Genomic DNA, 26942 nt, shown 5'->3' with positions numbered 1-26942 from the left:
ATTCGACGGCTCACCAAAGAACAGCTGAGCGGCAACGTTGAGTAGAAAGATAATTTAACCGCCAAATTTGAAAAAGCGGGGAATCCAATTTTGTGCGACATGAGATGGACACGTGAGCGACTGATTGGGAGTTCGATTTTTTCATGAAAATAAATCTTTGTTTCAGCACAATTCCGATCGAAATTCAATTTTTTTTTTTTTTAATTGATTTGATCGATCAAAACTTTGAAATTTCATCGGCAATTCATTTGAAATTTAAAACTTTTTTTGAAAAATTGATTTTTGTTCCCGTAAATACTCCCGATACGAAGCGAAGCTGCTGGCATCGTTAGTCAGCCACAGTCTATTATATCTGGTTGCTATGGTGACGAGAATATCAGTGAGGGCTGATATTGTGTACCTACGGTGGTGGGGTTGGTATTAAGAAACTCCCTTTTTTTAGAAATTTAGTGATGTTTTCCATTACGCTGTGTCAAAGTGAACTGTATGCTTGCTGGGAAACCATAAAGTATGGTGTCTAACCTTTATTAAATTATTTAAACCAATACTTTGCCAGAATATGTCGCATTTTTATAAAGGTGAGTAAACATAAATTTATTTTGACCCTATCTAGTCAAAAACTAATGAAACTTGTATAGTTTCAATCTTAATTTCGATTCATGTTGATCGAATACATACCCTCTCGTTGCATGCAGACTTCCTCCGCAAAGAAAAGCCGAAAAACCAAGCGGGGACGCTACTTCAATATTAAACTTCCATCGCCTTGCTAAGGCGCAGGGATACAACTATTTGAACTCTCCGGAACGCGTGAGGTATCACGCCTCAATTGAAGGCGTTTTCGAATCTTCTGTATTTTTATGACGAGATTTTCGAAATTTTTTTGCATTATATTTTGAGTTCCTCTTATTATTTAGTAATATTATTTCTCCGTTTTAATTCATAATTATTCTGCTACGATTATCTTTTTGCGAAGTACAATCCGGCTTTAGCGCCCCTAGAAAACGGCCTTAACGGTCGAAACTATAGTACCGGCACAGGAATGCCGAAAAACCAATCCGGGACGATACTTCAATATTAAGCTTCCATCGCCTTGCCAAGGCGCAGGGATACAACTATTTGAACTCTCCGGAACGCATGAGGTATGACGCCTCATTTGAAGGCGTTTTCGAATCTTCTGTATTTACATGACTAGATTTTCCAAATTTTCTTGCATTATATTGTAGATTTGAGTTCCTTTTATTATTTAGTTAAATTACTCCTGCTTCTTATTTCTTAATTATTCTGCAAAAACTATCCACTTGCGAAATACAACCCTGGCTTTAGCGCCCTTATACTACGGCCTGAACGGTCGAAACTACAGTAGCGGCACAGGAAAGCCAAAAAACCAAGCGGGGACGCTGCTTCAATATTTACCTTCTATCGCCTTGCTAAGGAGCAGGGATACAACTATTTGAACTCTCCGGAACGCGTGAGGTATCACGCCTCAATTGAAGGCGTTTTTGAATCTTCTGTATTTTCATGACGAGATTTTCCAAATTTTTTTGCATTATACTGTAGATTTGAGTTCCGTTTATTATTTAGTTAAATTTCTCCTGCTTCTTAATTTTTAATTATTTTGCAAAAATTATCTGTTTGCGAAAATCAATCCTGGCTTTAGCGCCCTTAAACTACGGCCTTAACGGTCGAAACTGCAGTAGTGGCACACAGTGGCGGACTGCGGTGGTCGAAAAGTTAGGAGGAGACCTAAATGTAAGGGCCCCTCCTGTCGTTCGGGGGCCCCTCTAAGAAGGTCTGGGGGCCCTCTCCCGGTACATTTTGAAAATTTCACTTTTTAAACACGTAGGCCTTATTGGAGTTGGATTCTACAGTACTTGAACTTTAAAATAACCCATTCTCAAGATTCATTGGGGGTCCCTTCATCACGAATGCTTTTGGCGACCTTCCATGTCTCTTAGAGACAAATTTTCAAGGAATTCGGGGCCTTTTAGTGATTGAAAAGTATAACAAAATTACAACATTATAGGAAAAAAACGATGACTCGAAAAAAATTCGCCGCGGGGGCCCCTTCGGGACATCCGCGGAGTTAGCGGAGTAAACGTGCATTGAAATAATATTATACTGTTTAAGCATCTAGGATGTCAAAAATGTGTCTTGTGATCCCAAAATGTTGCCGCAACTGTCCCTGCAGTTTTATTTTGCATTTAAACTTAGTTAATCGTGAAAAGTTTTTCGAGAATCCCCCATAAAAAGACCTTAAAATACAACTTTCTATTGGTAACAATATTAATTAAAGAACCAAAATGTTTTCCAACATGTATTATATAGTGGTTTTAATTCGTCCTCAGCTGTGTCCGCAGCAATTGTTATTCCGCATATGATGTGCGTGCTGATCTCAGCTCATTACATACTTGACTCTCTGAAGGCGTTTTATGTGCGAAAAAGGAGCACCCTATTAGAGAACAACAGAAGTGAGATTGAATGAATCGCTCAACCCCCACTTCGGTCGTTCTCCAACAGATTGCACTACTTGTGCACATAAACGCCTTCAGTAAGTCGAGTATGTAATGAACTGAAATCGCCACGCACAACTTATTCTTAACAATTGCTGCGGACAAAGCTGAAGGCGAATTGTTCAGTTGAGAGTGTGATCGACATGAATTGGACGAAAAATAAAAACGTGAACCGATCGACACCAATTTAATATCGGACAAATAAATAGAAACCCAGAATTTCAAATTCCGATAACTCGGAAATAGGATCAGCCAAGATTTTGAGTTAACACGTACCATAGATTCATCCCCTGCTGCAAATCTTTTTTGGGTACATTTTTGTCGCATTCTCTTCTTGCTTCAAGACCACTGTGAGAGAATGCCCCTCTCTAGGATTGAGAATGTGTTCAGGGAAGGAATTTTTTCTCCCTTGAGAAATGAGTAGATACTTTAGAGGAGAATATATTCGTTCCTAAGCACTAACTAATTATTCAGGCAAGATAACGTGTTTCTCTTTTGCAGAAACCACTTACTCAGGGGGGAAAAAAATCTCTCCCAAATGGTAACTTATTGTTCCGGAGAAAAATATTTTCTCCTCTCAGCAACAACTTATCGTTCCGAAGAGAAAATATTTTTCTACGGAACTTACTAATTGCTCCAGAGAGAAAATATTTTTCTTCGAAACATTAACTATTTGCTCCAGAGAGAAAATATTTTTCTCTGGAACACTAACTAAATGCTCCAAAGAGAAATATTTTCTCTTCCCAGCAATAACCTATCGTTCCGAAGAGGAAATATTTTTCATGGGAACACTAACTAATTGCTCCGGAGAGAAAATATTTTTACTTTCGAAAACTTAAACTAGTCGACAAAATTTCTCGAAAACTTCCTTGATTTATCTTCTCTGATGGCATAATATCAACAGCGAAACTACAAAACCACGTGTCTCGGTTCGTGACGTTGCAGGCTCCCTGTCATACTTTATTTTTTAAATGAAGAAGTAATGAACATTGATTCTTGAAAACTTCCGTGATTTTTCATCTCTAAGCGATGAAAACTCTGTGTAAACTTCAAGGAATGATACTTATTGAGTCGTTCTCCTCAGAAAAAAAAAATAAAATGTTTACAGAGATTTTTAAACACATCAAACTAGATACGTCGTCTAGTAGTTTCTTCGTCAATCTTCTGTTTAATTTTAAAGCCCTGAATTTGGCTTTTTACCCTTCGTAAAAAAATAGGAGTGGAAATTTGGCAACACCGCAATGCTGCCGTTATAAGGAATAACGCCGTATGAGCCTTCGGACGTTGCCATATTTCCTCCAATATAAACCGAATCTACCAGAAACATGTTGAATTTTTTTCTTAAAGATGAATCTACCAGAAACATGTTGAATTTTTTTCTTAAAGATTTCATACAAGTTTTTCTCGCGATTTAATCTAAAATTCGTATAATTTTCCTAAAAAATACAAGTTTCATCCATAGAAATTCGGCAACCCTCGAATATTCACACGGCGTTCTTCTGTAGCAAGGCAGAACGGAGATACGTGGTTTCGTACCTTGGTACTTTGGTTATCGTTATATTATATAATTTGTTTTAACTCAGCCCTTGTTTTCGTTTGAATTCAGATTTGAATTAACATGACGTGTGCGGGAGAGGATACTTTGGGAGGTTCGGGAACTACAGCAGTTATCAGTGTGGAGACGATCCAAGATATTGTCCTCAAATCGGAGGTAGAAGGAAAATTCGACGAGAGAGCAGGCAAACGAATTCACGATCGTATTGCTGCCGTCAACACTCTTCGTTTGGAATTCAGAGGTGACTGCTTTATGTTGTGAAAAGAGGGAAAGTGGAAGCGCCTTCATTTTTTTCGTATGCAACTCAGACAGCTTTCGCGTAGCAATAGTTGCATGTATAAGGCGTTATCGTCAGAGCTTCCCTGCAACTCATACAAACAAAGGGCAACTTGTCCACCTTGCCGTGCGACTATTGGCTGAAATTAGGTTTTCCAAAGACCCCCCCCCCCCCTCCCGGTGGGAGCTACGGTACCGTTTTATTTTCAGGGACATCGTCGCTTTTCATAAATTTCGGCAACGTTCATAGTCATGATAAGTGGTCACCAATATTATTAGTATTGAATTTGTAAATGGAAAAATCTCCAAATCGTGAGTTGAAGTGGGGGTTACACGTGATTTTGGGTTTTTTAGGGCGATTTTTGTTTTTTCACTCAGTGAGGGTGCTATTTTCAGAACATCGAGCCTGCAAGAATCTCGACAAATGATGAAAGACATTTTTTTAAAGGGCTTAAGTTTATAGTGAATTAGCGTTTTAATGGTGGCAACTCCTTCCCTCTTGCTCCAAAGATCGAAGACCTCCTGAAAATCGCTGAATTTTCCCGTTCTCTTGTGATTTAGAGATTTTTGAGTCATTAATAAATTCAGCCTAAACAATATTACGGCTCTTTTTATGAGTTTTGGCCCACAAACGTCACCAAATTTCAGGAAAAACGAAGATTTTCTAGAATATCTTCAGAGACTGTAGCTCGAACCTGTAACACTCTTGGGAAAAATCTTTCAAGAAGAAAAACGTATTTTTTTGGCCCGCAGAATATGCTTATGGTCAGTCTAGCTGTTTGACCCGGAGACGTTCAGTACTTTTTTTCTTGTTCAATCTCACACTATCACCGCATATCTAGTAGCTCACTGCTTTTGTATATTCATCTTTTTGCAGGTATCATATGTATAGACAGTCTATGGATGCTTACTAATTTAACGGAGCTCTACTTGAACAACAATAGTATCCAAAAAATTGAGAATATAGAGAACCTTGTCAATTTGACGAAATTAGATCTGAGCTTCAATCAGATTAAAAAAATTGAGAATCTAGAGGTATGAATGAGTAATTGCCATTTTCTCCTGTATTTCGAGCTTGATTAATTGTCACTCCTAAATATTTTATCTACGATGTAAAATCTTAACAGCGGTAGGTATCGCGTGACGCGAAAAGCCCTGCATAGACGATGAAATTCCCTAACCAATGCCGATCAAAGTAGCATCAAAGTGTCGGGAGTCATCAGTCTCAAACTCATTAATTTGCTTCATTTATAAATGGAAACTTAGCAGAAATGTTTCCTATGGCAGAAAATGATGAATGGTGGCACTTTATTCTAATCTTACTTTGATCAAATAAGTGCGGCCCGTCAAAATTTGATGGTAGATGGTGACCATCAGGCATCAGCATGTCTACTTTGATCGGAATTGGTTCGGAATTTGATTGTCTATCGAGGGCTAAACGCATAGGCGCAAAGCGCTTGGAGGGTGGGGAGCGGGGGGGGGGGGGGGCGAAGCTGGTTTGGAGGCATACCCTCTAGTTGAAAGAATAAGATGGATCACACCGGAATGGGGTATTTTCGTAGATTGTAATGGAGAGGCTCTCAAGCGGAACGGTGCAGTGTAACGCAAATTACAAACCGTAGATCCTATACTGCTGTGCTATGGAAAAACGCCGTATGAACCTTCAGTCGTTGCCACATTTCCTTTGATAAAACACGAATTTCCTAGTGAATGTATGAATAATTTTCTTCCAATTTTTCAAATAATTTTGTTCTCAATTTAAGCTTTGCCTAACGCTCCAGAAAATCTCAAAGAAAAATGTTCATAACTTTCCTCAAAAATAAACCTTACATCCAAGGAAATTTGGCAACTCTCGGATGTTTATACGGCGTTCTTCCTATGCACGGCAGTATACCAACCAGACTTGTGACATCACCTTGGCCTACCATACATGACGAGTAGAAATTCAAAACCTGGCTAGCGTCATCAGGTTATTGATAAAATATACATGTTGCTCTTTAGCGTAAAGTTCATTCAATTTCCGTGAGGAAATTTTCTCTAAATTTGGTCTATTAGAAACTGATGCCTCATTGTAGGCATCTGATAGCACTTACCAGCAGCCTGATTGTTGAAATTTATGTCGGCACGACAAGAATCGAAAATCGATATATTACACGGCGCAAATAGGGCCATGTCTTGTCTTATCTTGTCGACATAGCCAGTTAAAGGTTCAACAATCCGGCTGCAGGTATTGAATTACTGCTCTTCGTGTAAAAAAGAAAATTCACACTTCTTCAGCTTCGTGTTGCTCTCACCTGAAAATTTCAGTTTCGTATGGTTCAATAAAAAAAGATTCTCAGGTTTTGACGTCAGCCAGAACCTATATTGCCGTGCTAAGGAAGAACGCCGTATAAACCTTCAGGCGTTGCCAAATTTCCTCCGCTATATCACAAATTTTCGGGAAAATGTTTAAATATTTTTCTCCCAAATTTTCAGATAATTTTGATCGCAATTTCACCTAAAGTTCCTGAAAATGTCAAGGAAAAAACTAAACATTTTATCGGGGGAAATTTGGCACCTCTCAAATGTTCATACGGCGTTTTTCCTCAGCACGGCAGTATAAAGCACAAATCGTAAAAGGAATGGGGAAACAACTTTTGAAAAGCTCGTTTCCACACCACCTTAGAAGAGTCCGATCAGGTAAATGATACGGTACTGCTCCTGGAGGTAGAGCTTTGGGCGCGCTTTTTTTAACGTGGTATCGCCATGAGCCCTAATCCACGGGGGGGGGGGGGGGATGAAGTACTTACCAACGCTGACGCAGCTCCAGCTTCCTCTGCTCCATGCCATTTTTGATTCTGCTAAATAGCAGCTCTGCTCGTAAGACGGAAGTAGTGCCCACTAAACCTGAATAACGATTATAACCCTTACTTAGAAATGAGGAGAAATAAAACGGTATCTTACCTTCGGTTGCGGGAACGGCAGCTGCACCTGAAACAGAAGAAAAAAAAAAAAAAAAAAAAAAAAAAAAAAAAAATTCGACGATCCCGGTACGATGATCCTGGTACGACGATCCCGTTACGATGACGGCCTCCCCCAACCCCGGCTTCCGGCCCCTCCGGCCCCCAGGTTCCTTTCCCACCTCCTCCCTTTTTTTTTTTTTTTTTTTTTTTTTTTCCACTCGTGGCTTGCTGAGATCCTCCGGGGCGTAACGCCCCGGAGCCGCCGTCGCCGGCAGGGGCGCCCGCCGGGACCCCATAAGGGTCCGCTGGGCGCCCCCACCCCCGACCCCCCGCGAGGGGGGGAAAAAGCCCCCCCTTGCGGGGGGGCAAAGACCCCCCTCGCGGGGGGTCGGGGGCAGGGACGCCCAACGGACCCTCGGGGTCCTGGCGGGCGCCCCTGCCGGCGACGGCGGACCCCGGGACGTAACGCCCCGGAGGATCTCAGCAAGCCAGTCGCGGAAAAAAAAAAAAAAAAAAAAAAAATCCTACTCCTCCCCCCCTGATTCTACTCCGCGGCCCCTCCCCCCTTGGAAACCCTACTCCGCGATCCTACTTAAACCCCACGGACATCCCCCCTCTCCCCGGGAGCCCCCTTAGGAAACCCTACCCCGCGATGCCTCACCCAACCCCACGGACCCCCCTCTCCCCGGGACTCTCCCCCCTGGGAATCCTAGTTCCGCGATACTTCCCAACCCTACGAACCCCCCTTCCCTGGGAACCTCCCCCCTCAGCGATCCCTCCCCCCAAGCCCGAATCTTCAGCCGCATCTGAAACAAACAAGGCAAATCATGAATTATTAGTATGATTAACAACAGGTGACAAAACCGGCTTCTACATTTCTATTTAATCCCTCATCCACGTAGTTAAAAGTTTGGTTCTATGATCATCAGTGGTGTAGAGTGAATTGCGATAAATCGATTGTTATGCCATTTAATCCTATGGAAAATGATCGACAAACAGGGTGTTCGCAGTGGGCACCTTAATAATCGATTCTTTACCATGGGTTTACATGGCATAACAATCGATATATCGCATTTCACGCCACGCCACAGATTATTACGTTGGACTTATAAATGCTAAAGGGAACTATTTGCATGCAACATACTTCCTTTTAGCGTGCATAGGTCCATGATCCATTTGTTCATTTATCTCTTGTCAAAATTTTAGTCAAGGCACCATGCCAAAATTCAGATATCAAAGTTTAGGTATTACTTTTTCAAATTTAAAATCCAGTTCCGTGATGCTTTTGGACTATATCATGCAGCGTTAATTGCAGAGAGGTGGTAAAATAGTTCTGGGTCCACACTATTTTGTGAGGGAAACGAGGCCAAATAGAACTTTTGATTTCTATTTTTTAGAAACTTTTTGGCCTTGTTTTCCCAGCAAAATTGTGTGGACGCAGCACTATTGTACCATTTGCCTTATCTACTACCTCTTTTATTATTAATCACTATTGTACCACCTTGTTACATACCGTTCCCTTCTGATGTAAGGGCATATCTCAATTTCCATGTGACCTCTCTTTCGCATATAAAACCATGCTTTCTGAGGCCCATACGAAAATCGAGGTACTCCCTTACGTCAGATAATGCGTCAGAGCTACGTTTCTTAGTGCTTTTGTTTTTCTCGTTAATTTCAAGTTTGCATTCAGCTGTAGAGTAACTGAACTGTATTACGCAAAAAGAAATTAATTTTTCTGGCTCATTTAGAAAAATTCATGGCATTTATGTCTATGCTACAATAAACCGAAAAAGATAATTCCTTTCTACATGATTCAGTCCAATTACTTTCAGTTGAATGCAGTATTGTTCGATAGTAGGTATCACACGAGAACTATGCAGAACTTATAGGAATTGCAAATACTTTTCATCTCTTTTAGCAACTGAGGGTATTTAAGTTAAGGACACGATAGAACAAATAGGTATACATTTTGGGAGGGCACTACTTCCGTCTTCAATGGCTCATCGTGCGGAGCATTTTCTTCGTTTTTTGCAGACCTGAAACAAACTAAGAATAAAAAAAAGGATGATTAGTTGGAGCTTAACCTAACGTGAAAATAAAAAGTTTAGTGGAAAAAGAGTTTTGTTCATGTAAAATCAATTTGATAAAGCTTATGCAAACTGCTGAAGCTGCTGCTCTTACTCTAATGCAAAATTAATTATTTATTTGGAATGTAATGTAGCTAATTTTTACTTGTCACTTGGCTGACAGAAGGGCGTAACTACACATTGAGATGAGCCCGGAAAAGCATTGAAGCATATGGAAGACAGGGCTCATTGCAGAGTGTAGTTATGCCCTTATGTCAGACGATGTGAGCGACTAATAAAAGTCATTTTAAAGTGATTATAAATGATAAAAAATTGATAAGTGATTAAAAACGTCTCAGTGTTTTTCTGCTTAATTATGCGAAAATCTATGTTAATATTTGCAACACTAAATATTATTAATGTGAAATTAAAAAAAAAAATTAAAAAAAAAAAATATTATTATTATTATTATTATTATTTGTGAAAATTAATTGCGAGTAAAACAGCTTCCGCTGTGAGCGCTTCGTTTCTTGCCGATCTGAAAAAAAAGATAAACAAAAGAAAATTAGGTAGTTTGAGGTTTACGGAATATAAAACGGAAAATGAAATTAAGCTGAACAGTTTGAAAAACTGTTTTTCCTACTGCGATCAAATTGCGAGTAAAACAGCTTCCGCTGTGAGCGCTTCGTTTCTTGCCGATCTGAAAAAAAAAAGATAAACAAAAGAAAATTAGGTAGTTTGAGGTTTACGGAATATAAAACGGAAAATGAAATTAAGCTGAACAGTTTGAAAGAATGTTCTTCCTACTGGTCTGAAACTACAGAAAAAGAGGAAAAGTAGTTTAAAGTATACAAGAAAAAACACTAAATAAAACAAGGTGAAACAATTTTGGAGGGTATGGATTCGATCGACATGAATCAATCGAAAAATGAAAACGTGAATCGATCGACACCGATTCGATCGACAAATTATTGAAAAACCGGTGTCGATTCGATCGACATGAATCGATCGAAAAATGAAAACGTGAATCGATCGACACCGATTCGATCGACAGTTAATTAAAAAACACTCGTGTCGATTCGATCGACATGAATGGATCGAAAAATAAAAACGTGAATCGATCGACATTGATTCGATCGACAAAATTCGATCGACTCACGGCTTTTGTCGATCGATTCAAGGGTTTGTCGATCGATTCACGGTTGTCGATTGAATCGGTGTCGATCGTTTCACGTCCATCGATTCACGTTTTTATTTTTCGATCCATTCATGTCGATCGAATCGACACAGATGTTTTTAAATTAACTGTCGATCGAATCGGTGTTGATCGATTCAAGTTTTCATTTTCCGATCGATTCATGTCGATCGAATCGACACCGGTTTTCTAATAATTTGTCGATCGAATCGGTGTCGATCGATTGACGTTTTAATTTTTCGATCGAATCGACACCGGTTTTTAAAATAATTTGTCGATCGAATCGGTGTCGATCGATACATGTCGATCGATTCACGTTTTCATTTTTCGATCATACCCTCCAACAATTTTAACTGTGTTCGTTTCATATTAATCTGATAAAAAAATAAATGAAAGTAAAACACAGAGAGCAAAACTAGTTTCTCATTCGAGAGAGTAATAAAAACGCAGTCAATCAATTTTCCTTGTGATTAAAATGCTGAAAATTATCTAACCGCATCTCTCGTCAATTCAGGAAAGATACATACAAATGAGAGAGAGAGAAGCTGACGTGAAGCTTTTGAGGAGGGGAAAAAATCCGGCTTAAGAAAAGAGTTTAACAGTTAACAGTCGCTACAGTTTAAGAACTTTATTTTAGATTTTTAGAATTTAAATTTTTTGATTTCAAAAATTTTAACTTTTAAACTTTAGAATTAAAATTTTTACTTTTTAAATTTTATAATTTTTATTTTTTAATTTGATTTTTATGTTAATGTTTTACAACATTTTTAACAATTTTTTCAGACTCAATGGATCAATAGTGTATATATACCATAAATATTGTAGTAGAAGGTATATAGTGAGTAGTATGGTAAGTAAATAAGTATAGTAAGTACTGTACGTAAGTAAGTAAGTAAGTAAGTAAGTAAGTAGGTAAGTATAGAATGAGTAGTAGTGAGTATATAGTTGTGGTGGTAGTAATATATATGTATTATTGACCTATTGAGTATGAACAAATTGGGAAAAATGATAAGAAGCATTAATATAAAAATAAAATTGAAAACCAAAAATTTTAAAATTTTTAAAGTAAAAATTTAAATCTAAAATTTAAAATATAAAAAATTTGAAATTAAAAAATAAATTTTTGAATTGCAGAGGATATAAATTTTAAACTATAAATTTTATTGCAGTAGAAGTTGTGAATAAGATATTATACACAGTGTACTCACGGATTAGGACCTGCAGCGTAAGCGTTGTGATTCCGGTATCTGACTGCACTTCACCACTACAAAACAACACAACACCACTGGCTGACCTACATGACCTGATCACCCATGAAGCTTCGTTTGCTGAACCCCGACTGACTGAAATTTAGGGTTGGGTTTGCCCTTTTGTAACTTCGTAACCTGTTGGTTTGTAGCCACCACAAACAATCCCCCCCCCCCCTTTGCTGACCCCTCCCGCAATTAGGATGTATTTCAGAAACTATTGCTTTGTTTTCCAGTGGCGGAAAATCCGAGCTTTGCGGAATTTTAGGAAGGGGTGCATTCCATCGTAAACATCATTAAGATCATTCGGATACAGGAAGGCGGGGTCCTTTGTTTTACTGAGGTGGATGATGGAAATTACGTGTCATTGTAATCAGGACATGGAAATCCCCTGTTTTGTTTCTTTGGCGGTCCGGTCAAGAAAGCTCTGGGCTGCAAAACAATTACAGAGGGGGGGGGGGGGGGGGGTCGCAAACAGGAAAAATAACACGGAGATAAATTATTTCGGAGACAGATCCGTAACAGTGAAACTGCAAAAAATACTGAACTACAAAGAGAGAGAGGGGGGGCGGGGGGCAAAGTCCAGAGATAGTCTCTAAGTGGATCAAATTTTGGAAAAAGGAACCAACGCAATTACAGTGTTGTAAAAAGATTGCGTCTTCATAATTATCAAAGAAATCTCCCAGAATAACAAATGGACCGCATTTTGCAATTTAGAACTATAAATTCTAGCTCAGTTTAAAAACAACGTATGTGCCATTAGTTCCCCAATGCATATGAGTGTTTTTTCATATGAGCCAAAATTTATAGTTCCAAATTGCAAAATGCCGTCCAAATAGTTCTGGCTTCTCACGAAACAATTGTTAGTTTTGAAGGAAAATACTGAAGGTAAGTTCTAACACTGTACATAGATTATAAGTAATTTTAAACGTACAGAAGAAGGTGCACGATCTTAAAAACACTGTAATCCCGCTGGTTCCTTTTTGCTAAATGCCATCCAAGTGAATTGCGTAGTTCCACAAACAAAAGCGGTGCGTATCACGATAATATTAACATTATGTCTTGGTGAGGTATGGTATGAATATTTCTCCTTGAAATATTTAGATAGTTTTGATGAAATCGCGATTAAAATTCATAAACAAATTTGGGGGGGGGGGGGGCACAAATTCCCCACAAAATTCCCGTTTTATCTCACAAATTTTGGCAACGTCCGAGGGCTCATAGGACGTTCTTTCGCAATGCAGAGTTCGGACTGATGGGATTTGAGTGTTGACTTCAAACATTTTTTCTGCCGATTGATTTTTCTGGCTATCGATGAGAGGTATTCTGCAGCTGGGCCTGCTCTCCCTAGATCAGGGTGTCTACAGGTCCGGAAAACCCGGAGATTACTCTTTCTTTAGGGTGGCTCCAGTGGCGTGGCGTGCTTTGCGATATATCGATTGTTATGCCATTTAAACCTATGGAAAATAATCGATGAACAGGGTGTTCGCTACGAACACCTTAATAATTGATTCTTTACCATAGGTTTAAATGGCAGAACAATCGATACATCGCAATTCACGCCACGCCACCGCGTGGCTCGGAAGCACTCGTAATGCGTGGTTTTCAATGACAGCCTGGAAAGTATGCAATCTCTTGCGCACTAATTCTTTGTCTTGCATCAACGCACGTTTTACTTTCCTTCTCAAGCGTTAAAGTCTCCCAGTGATTCTATCGTGCTAAGGGAGAACGCCGTGCGAGCATTCGAAACTTGCCAAATTTCCTCCAGTAAAATGTTCATTTTTGAGAAAAGTTATGAACATTTTTCCTTGAAATTTTCAGGAGCTTTAGGTGAAATTGCAATCAACATAATCTGAAAAATTGGGAGAAAAATATTCATAAGTTTACCAGGAAATTCGTGTTTTATAAATGAAAATTTGAACTAAATTAAAAACTACCGAGAGAACTGAGCACGAGGATACTTTTGGTTCATAGATTAATTAATTACTGAAAGAGATACAACAAAATGATTTAATCCGCTGGAATACATGTTTTGAAATAGGAAATCAAGTTCAGCGAATATTGTATAACACAATGTCTAAAAGGTAGTAACACTGAATATATTGGTATGTAGGGTGTAGCCAAGTGCTAGAGAAAATGTAACAATTTTATATAAAAAAAAGACACTTACATTTTATTAATAAACTTTGACCGAAACTTTTCGAAGCAAGCGCTTCATCGTCAGGGTCACAACACAAAGTATATATCGCGAGCAAATAGTAAAATCAGGCATTTTGTCAAATGCCTAGGCAAATAACCAAATAAATTAACATAGATTGAAATTTTGATTATTTTCCTAATTTTAGACAAAATATGTAATTGCTCCCGTAAGAAAAAATTATCAGTAAAAATTTGCATCACACAAAAGTATTTTAAATGATTTTTAGCTCCTGAGCCGCCACTTATCTTGAAATTTGCAGCATGTCATAAAAAACAGAACTTTTAGAATTTCAACGTTTAAAAATATGAGAAACAATCGAAGAGGCATCGACAAAAAGAGTTCGTAGGTTTAACGAGATATTTTTCCCTAAAATATTGAAAACTCGTGAGATCTCCGCCATAAATTCACAAAATTTTGTAGACCTTCAAAATTTAACTATCTGCCTAGGCATTTGATAAAATGCCTGATTTTACTATCTGCCTGCGACATAAACATCACGAAGGCCATACTCTCAACAATAGTTGGATCTTTCTATCCATGTTATGAGTTTTTAAAAACAGACGCATGAGCAATAAAATAGGACTGGTAATTTATGTTAAGTTTAATTATAATAAAAAGTAAAAGGTGAATTTAAAATATTCCGAAAACATTTGCGACAATGACTCTTAGATCCGAGGAAACAAGGTTGAAAATAATAGAACAGAACAGTCTGAGACGTTCCGCCAGAAATGTCTGCCATTTCCAGCCGAACCGAGGCATATGTGGACGTGCTTAAATCGAAAGACAAAATTGATATCACAAAGGCCGCTGCCATACTTTAAATTTCAAACAAGGTAACAATTGATAACAAGCTATTAGATTATATAGACGCATTGTGCGAAAGAATACTCTATTTGGCAAAATAGAACAAAACTCAATAACTAAATTTCGTCGCTCCGTTGACGCAAGAGCGTATTTTCATTTTCATGTGAGTCCTGAAACACATTAAGCTGTATGGAATATAGAGCTCAACTCAGAAAGTAATTACGCCCTTTTACGTTAGAGGAGTGATGATATTTGATCCAGCTAAACCTTTTTTTTTTTTTTTTTTTTTTTTTTTTTTTTTTTTTTTTTTTTTTTTTTTTTTTTTTTTTTATTTGCACAATAGAAATTTTGTACAATAAACACTTTTAGACATCATATAAGTCTTTTAAAAGCTTGTCTTAATTGTCTAAATAATATTAAACTAATTCTAGTTACATTTTATAAAAAGTACTACCTTTATAATATTAAGGAGAAAGAAAAAGACAGATTTACTTCAAAGTAAAAAGGCCTTATTAATTTATCTGTGTGGAATTGGGCGACCGATCTACATTCCTCTCGTACCATCTTGCTTTAGTAATACTTCTCAGGATCTTCATTTGCATGATTTCTATTTTATCTAAATTTGACTTGGCTGCGCAACCCCACAATTGGCAACCGTAACTCCAAACAGGCCTCAACATTGATTTGTAGAGGAGCAACTTGATATTTAGAGATAACCGTGACTTACGTCCGATGAGCCACTGCATACTGGAAAATTTCAGTCGCAATTGTGCTACTTTTTTTTTTAATATGGTTGCCCCACCTGAGCCTGGAATCCAGGTGAAGTCCAAGATATTTGGCGACAGAGTCGTGTGGAATTTTATCTTCTCCTAAAGAAAGCGGGATGTGAATATATGGACGATTAGTAAAAATTACTTCAACTGATTTTGAGGCATTTAATTTTGTTTTATCTCTCATTGTCCATTTATTTGTTTTATTCGAGTGTTGCTGAGCTGTATGACGTGCCTCTCTATAGCTTTTAGACGAGGCTAGCACGAGAGTATCGTCGGCATAAACTCCCAGTTTCCCCCTCCTTCCAGACTGTGGGATGTCTGTGGTAAAGAGAGAGTAGAGAAGAGGGGAAAGACAGGAGCCCTGTGGAACTCCCGCTCGTATTTGTCTGAAACCTGATGTTGTATTTTCATATCTGACTCTGAACTGTCTTCCAGTAAGAAAGGACGATAGGAGCTCCACATGGTTACATGGGAGCATGGTGAAAAGTTTATCGACGAGCCTCTCATGCCAGACTCGATCGAACGCTTGTGCTACATCAAGGAAAACAGCCACGCAGTATTCGCCCTTTTCCAAAGCATCTTCGATAAATTTAGTGACACGGTGTAATTGATCCACTGTTGAATGTTGAGCCCTAAAGCCAAATTGGGCATCAATGATTAAGTTATTTTGCTTTACAATTTCATTTAAACGTTTTATATAAAGTTTTTCAAATAATTTTCCTATGACCGGCAGTAAGGAAATTGGTCTATAAGAAGCAGCTTCTGCTGGTGGTTTATCTGGCTTTAGGAGAGTGAAAATTTCTGCCATTTTCCATTGCTTGGGGATATATTTGCAACGAATGACTGCATTAAAAATAGCTGTTAATTTCATAATTGCTTTGTTCGGCAGGTTTTTCAAAATAAGACCTGAAATTTTGTCATAGCCAGGAGCTTTTTTGGCTTTAATTTTACCTTTAATTTCTTTAGTTATCTCAGATGGAGAAATTGTTTTGATTTTTACTGGTGGTATTTTCCTTGATTTTCGAGTTTTTAATGAGGACACCTCTCTCCGATTGTGCGGTTCGGAGTCGGGATTGTCAGTGGAACTCTCATTTTCTGAATCTGAGGAGGGTGCGGCAATATCGTTGTGTGGCTGGAAAGCCATTTCGAAATGATCCGCTAGCCGTTCTGCTTTTTCTAGGTCTGTTTCAGCCCAGGTGTTATAAAATTCAGCCCAGCTAAACCTATAAAATTTGTCACCGTGTTAAAAATTTATGCATATTTTGAAATTTTGAAAGGTCCCTCCTAATTTCTTTCCCAGGAGCAAATTAAACTGTCAAAACTTTCACTTTCTTACAATCAAATATCAAAACTAGAGAATCTTGACAACTGCCCCCAGCTGAAGGTCCTGGTTTGCAGTAACAACTTACTCGCAGATTTGGATGACGTAAGTCAGTTTTTCTATTCAATATTTTCTAGACCTCATCCATCCCTCAACTGTCAAATTCTCCCAAGTGAGTAAAGGAGGAGACAGATTAGATGAAGATTCACCTTTAATACATGGAGCCATGAGTTCATGGGTAATGAAACTCAAGATACACTAATTGAACTACATTTTGCAATTCGAAACTACAATGTCCTGCTCAGTATAGAAACAACGTACGTGCCATTAGTTCTCCTCTATGTACTTCAGTGTTTTTAAGGATGAGCCAGAAATTGTAGATTCTAATTGCAAAATAAAGTCCAATTGGCGTACAAGGTGCCAAGATCTCGTAAGTACCTCTTATTTTTGTAAAAGTAATTGAACTGCATTTTGCAATGAGGAACTACAATCTCTAACTCGCACATAAAGAACACCTATCTACGTAGAGAAACTCAGCCGAAAGAGAGCTCAAAACAGGGGTTTCTAATTGCAAAATATAGTTCAGTTGAACATTTTGCAATTAGGAACTACAATTTCTGGCCCATCCGTAAAAACACTTAAATGTACAAAGGGAAAATAATGTTATATAAATCATTTCTAAACCGAGCCATGAATTTTAATCCCTAATTGCAAAAATGTGGTCCGATCAGGGCTCCCCTAAAAATCGTCACATTGTGGCCCTATCAATCAAGTAAATAATGGCAAGTATTTTTTGGACGTTTCTATGCTAAAAGGGATTATGTGCGCAAAGGGTATATGCATGCAACATAATTCCTTTCAGCATAAATACGTCCATTTAGAAAGGAGACCAACGCACCTTAAATCAGGCATCTTGGTCAAAGTACGAGAAGTATGATAGCGATTTAACCAATAAATACAACTATTCTTGCTCTGGAGATGTGTGTGTTGCATATTCAAGGAATTGAAGGCGCTCGGACTTTTTTTGCCCGCGTAACCGCGCGCAGGGCGCTGAGCGGTAGCTTCCATATTATAGCGTCGCTTCTCTGGTACAGGGGCGTAGGTCAATTTCAAGTTTGTTGAGCCTTGTTTTACAAGTAAGTCCATTCTTCTTGGGGCTCATGAGGAAATCGAGATACGCCTGAACGTCAGAGCTGCGACGATAAGTTGCCGGTTTTTTACTCCGATGAAAGGATGACGCACATTTGAATTAATTTAGACGTTTTATCATGATGTAAACCCGTTTTGATTTCAGATATTTTTTTTTTATTTCTTTACATTTAATAAAATATGATGGATAGAGATTTTGAAGCCTCATAAACTAGATACTCGTTTTTGTAGTTTCGCAATTGATATGGAATGTTTAATAGCATGACATGGGATACGCGGGACATAAGAAACCCTTTATAAGCCATCAGATTCTGATCGAATAGTAGATTTCCGGCTCACCAGTAAAAGCACTTTCGACGGTGAAACTACCAAACCACGTATCTCGTTTGCGGTGTTTAAAAATCTACGCTCACATTTTATTGTTTTGAAGTAGACCAAATCAATATCATTCCTTGAAATTTTCACAGAATTTTCTCCGCACAAAGAGGAAAAATCTCAGAAATTTTCAAGACTGGACGTTAAGTAGTTTTTCATTTAAAAAATAAAGTATGACAAGAAGTCTGCGACGTCGCAAACCGAGATACGTGGTTTGGTAGTTTCACCGTCGTTATGTGCATAGGGCAATACTAATGGTACATACTTTGTTTCTAAACTTGCCAGAAATTGTAGTTCCTAGTTTCAAAATGAAGCCCAATTGGACTAATCTAAGAGGGAAGAAATCGCATTATTTTACTGCTTATTTTATAAACGACTTATCTCCCATCGATTTCACATACATATAGGTGCTCTTAGACGTAAGCATACATTCCAATTATTCTTGACTAAGCATCGTTCGTTGTTAGTATTTCATTTCAGCATATTATCCTCTTTCAGAAGAACTCGCATGCATTTTCGTCAAACAATTTTGATACACCTATAAAAATCCCGAAAAAAATTACAGGCATGTGTACACGGAAAAAAATTGATTTCTGATTCAAAAATTAAACTGTTTATATATCTGACATGTTTTAAATGTAAATTTGACAATAGTGGAAAGTAAATTTAATCTCGGGGGTAGTTTAATTGGCATTTTTTTTTTATTGTAAAACCTACATTGAAACATGTCGGACACTTTTTTTTAACTACAAACTTGTTAAATCAGCAATTTCGTTTATTTTCGTGTAAAGTAAAGAGGTTTTCCGTGGAAAATGTTGAAATGTAATAGTAGGAGTATTCTCCATTTTAAAATATTTATGCTCATATCACCGTTATTATTTTTTAGATTCAATATTTGCGGAAGTTCGAACACTTAAGAACTTTGACAATGATCGGGAACCCTTTCTCGAATGCTGGCAGTTTCGTCGACCACGTGGCTAAAGAATTACCGCAGTTGGTTTATCTCAATTTCCAAATGTTGCGGACGAAGGATGGCAAAGACTCTCGACTTCTTCTAGTGTAAGTGTCGATATATCGATTGATCTGCCATTTAAACCTATGGAAAAGGATCGTTAGGCAGAGTGTTCGCAGCGGATACCTTAATAATCGATTCTTTATCATACCCTCAAATGGGGAAATATCGATAATCTATCGTTCACGCCTCGCCCCTATAACATGACGCATGAAGCAGTCTCCTATTGTTTCTCCTTTCTTTCTTTATTCCTTTTTTCAGCGGATTCTTCGACACTTTCCTTTCAGATTGCATTTATCAAAAGGAACTAGAAGACATAAGCTGATGTCAAATTGTATTGGATTTTTTTTTAATTTCGAAAAAAACGATAACGATTCGGTCGATCAAAGAATCGCTATCAATTATGATTACCTCACGTGTTATAGAAACATTAATAAAAACAGACCCGTTTTCAGGGATTTTTTTTTTGTACGACGAATTGGGTAAACATTACAGATCTAAGGGTTGAAAATGAAAAAAAAAATTCGTTCATAAATATCACATATCTGAAACAAAATTATTTCAAAATCAGAATCTTCTCTCGTTACATCTTCTGCCTCTTTGAAATGAATCTTCAAAGTCACGTTTTAAACCAAGGTTGAACATGCACAAACGAGTTTTTGGCCTTAATGATATATTTTCTTTGATTACAGTCAAAGAAAATTCGCCGATGATATGTCGAAAGTGAGTCATCACATTAAATTTGAAGGAAAAATATACGAGAGTGAGTTAGAACTGCATACAGATGCTTTTGTTGAGTATTTAGAGGACCACCAGCTTTTTGATTCTTTTGGTTTATCAAATGATCTAAGAGAAATATACGCCGAGACAACAGAAACACAAATGCACTGCCACAAGTAAGTTTTTTCTTTTGAAAACTTTACATTACACGTATTATACGTATTACATGTATTACGTTGGGTTAGGCTAACGGCTAATATCGTGTTGAGGATATCTTTTCAATAAACTGCTAACTGACCAACCAAAAATCCTGCCCACGGGTCGAGTTAAGCCAGTAGACGTAGATATTTCTTGAATACAGATTGTTTAAAATGAAAAATCTTGTTTTAAATAATAATACCTTTCATAAAAATCAGGTTTCAGTCGGCTGTTTTCGAGTGCACGCATCAAATTTTTGAACTTGGACTTAAACAGCTGTCTCTTCGAATTCAAGAGTTGAACGACTACAATGAGTCAATGACCAAAATTGAACAAGATTTCGCTTCTACAAGTAGCGGGTGAGTAACAAACCTCATATTTACTTGAAAGAATTGTTCGTTATTACCTACATTGTACGACTTAAACAAGTGTCAAACACTATGTCAGTTGCGATCTCAGGGTTGGAATGCAACCATCATTGCTTGAAGGATGTCCGAATTGCATGCTTAAAGAATGACGGCGCTTTAACTTTCCTTACACTCGGAATACAAATGCACACTCTCTTGGCTTACAAAATTCTCTCCCCTAACAAAATTTCGATCTACTGAAAAAGGGGAACGAAAAAACATATTTTGTGCCCATACTGCCGTCCTAAGGAGAAACGCTGTATAAGCTGTTAGACGTTGCCAAATATTCCCTGATAAAATATTTACTCTTTGAGGAAAGTTATGTATATTTTTCCTTGAAATTTTCATATATTATAGATTGCGAAAAATATTTGCAATATATTTTCAATTGATAGAGTGCAATTGATTGCGAATTGCAAACAAAAGCGTCTGAAAAATTAAATATTCAGAATTTTCTCAGTGAATTCGGTTTTTATCGAGGTGAGTGTGGCATGTGACAACGTCTGCGGGCTCATGCGGCATTTTTCTCTTAGCACGGCAGCATTCTAATCGCACCACACCAAAAATTCCATTGATTTTCGTTTAAAAATGAATGTTCTGAAGTCCATTTTGTTGCTTGAAATGCGCACAGAATGATTCAGACTAGGTACAAACATAAAAACCAAAAATCGTGATGATAAATATTTTTCTATTCCTTCACGCATACGCATTTCGATGTTGGTTTCTGTAGACTTATTGATCAGTTCGGGGAGGAGAAGAACACCATATTTTCCGACCTAAAGAAACACATGAATAAAATGTCGAGGCACAAAAATGAGGAAGTATTGGGGGAACTGAAGAAGTTGCAGGATACTTTTGAAACCCACTTGCAGAAAATATGGTTTGAGTTGATGCGCCTTGAAGATATTCGCAGCATTCAAATAAAGGTCAGTATAAGAGACAGTTCGAATGTTTTTATCTATCCGCCATACTTACGCCAAACTATACCCGACGGGAATTTTTAACAACTGCCATGATTTTCCTTCTTAGAGCCAAGAATATTCTGCGAAAACTTCAAGGAATAATGTCGATTTCTTCTCCCTTAAAAAAATTAAAAAGAGGCGGAGATTTTCAAACACCGCAAACGAGATACGTCGTCGCGGACTTACGACGTCAACATTAATCTTCAGATGCCCTTTTCAGAAAATTTGTTTAGGGTAAGTGAAAGGGAGTTCACTTTGACTTCGAGCAACTATTCTAACTCTCCGGAGATCAGGTTGCATACCCAACGGAATGAAGGAACTCTAATATCGCGGTGGTCCGTAGCGAAGTTTTCCATTGAACAATGACCACTTTACCATGAATCAGGGTAAGTATGAAGGGCGATCAAAAAATGAAAATTTAGAGAGTGAAAGGGGCTGCAGTAATGACAAGAAAGAACAAAATGCAGGTTTTATATTTTCATAATTTGATTTATTTTTCCTCGTATTCGGAAGGATCTGCTAGGAGTCCTCAAGCAAAACATTCAATCAATCGTGAAAGATTTCACTCACAATGCAAAAGGTTATTTCAGCCAAATCAGAGAACACGTAAACTATTTCATACTGCTGTTAAAGGACCACGTTCAAACCCACTCAGCACTAAATGAAACGGAGGCCTACAATCAAATCTCAGAACAGGCTGAAGCGGTAAGTTTTACGATTCACTGTAGTTCCGTCTGGTAGTACCCCCCCCCCCCCCCTCGTAAACGCTTTTGTAACGTAGGTCTATAACCTTTATTATATAAAAATACAATAGCGTAACTCTCTGCAGGATCCCCCCCCGACCCCCCCGTCCCCCCCCCCTTTAGAGCGTTACGTATTTTATGAATGGCCCCATTGGAGACTCCAAGTTAATATCCAAGATTGCACGTTTCTATTCTATTGATGGCAAAGGTAAGGATATTGGAATACATATATTCAAAATTTTCCAAAAACATGTTTTGTTCTCCTGGAATGATCAAAATGCGTGACAGATTTGTGCAACAATACTTTTGAAATGGGGCCTTTAAATGAAGAAATCAGTATCAAAGGGGCTAAATTGCATTACAGATGCAAAGTTTTACTTACCATTTATTTATTGATTTATCCATTTATTTACTCAAAAACGGTTACAAAAGTTTCTCTGCAATTTTTGGATTTTATTTTTTTCGTGATTTGACTATATTACTGGGTGTAAAACTTTAATCGAATAAGAAATCGAGAAATAAGTTGTTCGGTAAAATTTTGCGACGTTGCAGTGCAATTAAGCCCTTGCGGCAATAACTCTGCCAAATAATCGAGTACTTCCAACTGTATGCAAATGCTTCATGCGTATCATAATTTTTCTTCTGATTCTTTTCGCATTGAATTTTGTTTATTTTGAAATACTTTACAGTTCTGGAAATTTGTAAATCTCTTTTTTTCGATACTTCCGATTTTTCTTACTTTAAGTCGACATTCTGTGAAGTATTTCTAGTTTCAATAAGTAGTCGCACTCTCAGCAGAGCAATAGAACACCTGTTGGTTACAGGACAAACGGTTTCAGGACATGTTGTCAACGATTTTTTGTCCGCGCACCTTTTTTGTCCAGTAAATTACGCCGACACGTAAAATAAGCAACGGTAACTTGGTTCAAGCGTTATATTTTAGTCGGTATGTAAAATTATTTGACAATATGGAAATGAGAAATTGAGAGAGAAGGAGGCATTGTTATGGTTGCTCATTTTCTGAATGAAATGTTATTACTTTCTCCTTTTGAATCATCTTTTTAAATTGTCATTGGTGAAAATTTGGTTTTATTTCTATCCTTCAAATATTCGATGTACAATATACCTTATATGTGTGTAGGTATTTTTTTTTATTTTTTTAATATTTTCTTTACGAAATTATTACTTCATTATGAAAACATTTAAATTTTTAAAACGTGACAAATATTTGTAAAACCTTTACCAAGCGATATTAATCTCAATAAGCCGCAGCTGTGCCGACAGAAACTGCAAAAATGAATAAAAAAGGAAGAAAAACCAAGAAGCACGCAATCTTTAGTTTTAACCCATCTGTACATCGATCTTTTAGAGTCAAATACGTCAAATTTTGAGCGTTTCGTTGCGCGTACACCTCGCTGCAGCACAGTGAAAGCACAAAATGTAAAAGAAAAAATTAAAGGGCCTTGGAAATCATTAAATTTGACACGGAACCACCAATATTTAAAAAAAACACACATTACATTGTTATTCTCCTTTGATAAATTGATACAGATTTTTCCCCCATCAATTTAAGTGGGAATATTCAATGCAGAGTGTTCAAACATTTCAAAATCCTGAGTTAGGAAACGCTGACCATGCGAGTATAAATATTAAAGCTTAAGAGAGCGGAGCGGCGTGCTGCCAGCGCGAGAGGCTCACTGGCGCCTACAAACCTAAGTGGATACTTCACGCATTGCACAATGCTTGAAGTATCCACTTAGGTTTGAAGGCGCCAATGCGCGTTTCGCGCTGACCGCCCGCCCGCCGTGCGGCGGCGCCTGAAGCAACTATGTCACAACAGATGTGTTGCCCAATATTATACGAAATTGAACGTATTAAGAATGACAGGCATCCTTTTAAAGTACAGATCGTCACCTTCCCGGCAAAGTATCACAAGCGCCACTTTGCCAACTTTTCAAGAGACACAAAAAACTGAATTGCGACCGTAAAAGACGGATGTTTGGCTTGAAACTTGAAATATAGATCCAGCACACCTCCCTGCTTCGAATTTTAATAAAATTTCTTTAAAAAAACGGGTTTTTCTTTGAAAATTGGCGCTTGTGATATCGGCTTCTCGGGGCACTCTGAGAATCTATTGGCGCTTGTGATACGAAAGCCCATCAAATTTAACGGAGTTTTTTCCATATTTCTTCATTTTTAATCTAAAAAAAAATATTATTTTCGTATGTAAATGCATCTTATTAATTCAAAACTACCCATGACTCAACTTTAATAAAAATAGCGCTTGTGATACTTCGGCCGAAAAGTGACGAATCGCTCCAAGTCATTCCAAAAGTTGTTGATACTAATATCGAAAATCAATCTCAAAGATGAGCGATTATTCCCAACTTGGCGCTTGTGATACTTTTCTCTTACATGGCGCTTGTGATACAAAAGTTCGTCAACTTCAATGGAGTATTTTTAATATTTATTTATATTTAGTCTAAAAAAAATATTATATTCGAAATAACGAGATGTAATTACATGCGAAAATAATTTAGTTTCAAGTCATTCCGAAGACTGCCGTGACAAAAATTGTAAAACAATCAGAAAGGTAGGCGGTTGCCGAACTTGGCGCTTGTGATACTTTTCTCCCTAATGGCGCTTGTGATACGAAAGTACATCAACTTTAATCGACTTTTATTCATATTTCTACATATTTGTTGTAAAAAAAATGATTATTTTCGTATGTAAATGCATCTCGTTATTTCGGAACTATTCATAACTCAATTTCGGTAAAAATGGCGCTTGTGATACTTTGCCGGGAAGGTGACGAGATATTTCCTCGCAAAATAAATCAAGATACTTATCGTGCACTGGAAAAATCTAAGAGCCTTTAGCTGGGGCAAATATAGATGTTTATCCGGTTCAGGTATAACGAGGTGGGAAAATCTTGAAAGATAATTAAGTCCTGCTACACCAAAGAGGTGTAGAGAGTTTTAGTGAATTTTGTCTCATGGAACTGACGCTCCCCCATTTTTACCAAAACTCTCAACTATATATTATTCTCCGTTGGACCAAACAGACAAAACAAAAAAAAAAAAAACAAGCAAACCCTCATTCTTCCAAGACATTTTACATTTTCATCCAAAAACGTCGTGAGCAATTGTCGTTTGTATTTACATGTGGGCCAATTATTAACTTTGGGTCTCAACTGGCACGTGGACCAAAACTCCCGTGCCTAAAAAAACGCGTGGACGTAATTATAGGAAAAAACAGGTGCGCGGACAAAAAATCGTTGACGCAATGTCCTATAACCGGACAAACTGCTAATACTAGTTTGAGAAAATGAGGTTTCAAATCAAAATTTTAATTTCTATGTTCATTCGATATTCTAACACTGCTGTGGATGTTCTTCTGAATTTCTACTAACAAAATTATAAACAGCTAGGAACTACGGCAATAATTTCAAATTATGTGCTTAGATTTTGGAGCGGTTAAATATTGCGAAGGAAATGATGTACAATGTTATCGACAAGAGAGAAGATACTTTGATTATTTCTGCTTGGGATTGGTACGATGACCTCTTCCAACAGCTCGAACAGTGAGTAACATTTTTATTGTGTCAAAAAAATATATGTATAATTAGGAAATATTAAAAAACGAGATACGTGGTTTGGAAGTTTCACCGTCGATATATCGATGGTTCAAGTGCGAAACCACGTATCTCCGTTTGCGACGTTTCAGACTTCCTGTCTTAATTTATTTGTACTTCGGGAAAACGAGTCAACGCAATTTCTTAAAAATTACCTACCTTGACTTGTCTTCACCTTTAACAGAATATTCTTAAAAATTTCAAGCTGTATCGTTGAATTGTTTCTCTTCGGATACATAAAGTAAGAACGAACATTTTTAAACACTGCGATGGAGATACGTGGCTTTGCACTTTTGCCAGCCATATGTTTATTTTCGTCACTCATTTAGAAGTGTGTCGAAATATCCTGAAAGACCATCCAGGGACAACTGGTTTTTGCTTACGAAAATTTTTCTCCTAATTACCATAAACTACTTCGCGATCATTCGATTCTTTGCCTTCATTATGAAAGGGTCGTTCTTTAAATAATTAAATCAATAACTACTCCAGTGTAATGGGGTTGAATACGCATGTTGTCAAAGGCGAAGTTTGCATGCTGTTCTCATACTTAAAACCACACCACAAACCGCCTGTTGTAATACTATTGCACGATCACTTTAAATTTTCTATTCTTACTTCCTTTTTTTTTCACAGGAAAGAATTCGCTCGAAGCAGGAACATGATACTGCAAATAAATACCTTCTCCGACTTCCAGCTGGTCGAGCTGTCTGCAGAGCTGTCAAACACGGCTCCCCAAGAACAAACGGAATTTTCATTCTCTGAGCTTCAAATGATCAAGGATCTTTCTCAAATTGTGTGATAAAGCAGTGTCAATAAAATAGTATTTTCTGAACATAGCGAATGATTTTAGTTC

General features: G+C 37.6%; 1 protein-coding gene across 3 annotated transcripts; it reads left to right on the top strand.

The window, feature by feature from the left end:
- The first annotated feature begins 328 nt into the window (after positions 1-328).
- On the top strand, positions 329-26921 carry LOC109030181 (dynein regulatory complex subunit 3). 3 transcript variants are annotated; one of them, XM_072303412.1, is made up of 11 exons: positions 332-578; positions 4117-4306; positions 5219-5376; positions 16869-16994; positions 19300-19472; positions 20118-20321; positions 20562-20702; positions 21481-21676; positions 22226-22417; positions 25920-26038; positions 26723-26921. In XM_072303412.1, exons 2-11 carry the CDS (start codon positions 4129-4131, stop codon positions 26886-26888), a joined length of 1653 nt encoding a protein of 550 aa, XP_072159513.1. In that variant the 5' UTR covers positions 332-578; positions 4117-4128; the 3' UTR covers positions 26889-26921. The 3 variants fall into 3 exon arrangements, with proteins under 3 accessions (XP_072159514.1, XP_072159515.1, XP_072159513.1); XM_072303413.1 differs by lacking the exon at positions 22226-22417 and having other exon boundaries at positions 329-578; XM_072303414.1 differs by lacking the exon at positions 20118-20321 and having other exon boundaries at positions 330-578.
- The last annotated feature ends 21 nt before the right edge of the window (positions 26922-26942 follow it).

Source organism: Bemisia tabaci, chromosome 8 (assembly GCF_918797505.1).
Source record: "Bemisia tabaci chromosome 8, PGI_BMITA_v3".
NCBI classification, from domain to species: Eukaryota; Metazoa; Arthropoda; class Insecta; order Hemiptera; family Aleyrodidae; genus Bemisia; species Bemisia tabaci.
The sequence above is the reverse complement of the archived record's forward strand: the minus strand, read 5'-3'. Positions and strand labels throughout refer to the sequence as shown.

Coding starts and splice junctions, on each gene's coding strand:
- LOC109030181 (XM_072303412.1), top strand. CDS start 4,129: ATGACGTGTGCGGGAGAGGATACTTTGGGAGGTTCGGGAACTACAGCA. Junction 20,703..21,480: donor TTCGCTTCTACAAGTAGCGG/GTGAGTAACAAA, acceptor TGGTTTCTGTAG/ACTTATTGATCAGTTCGGGG. Junction 21,677..22,225: donor TTCGCAGCATTCAAATAAAG/GTCAGTATAAGA, acceptor CGTATTCGGAAG/GATCTGCTAGGAGTCCTCAA.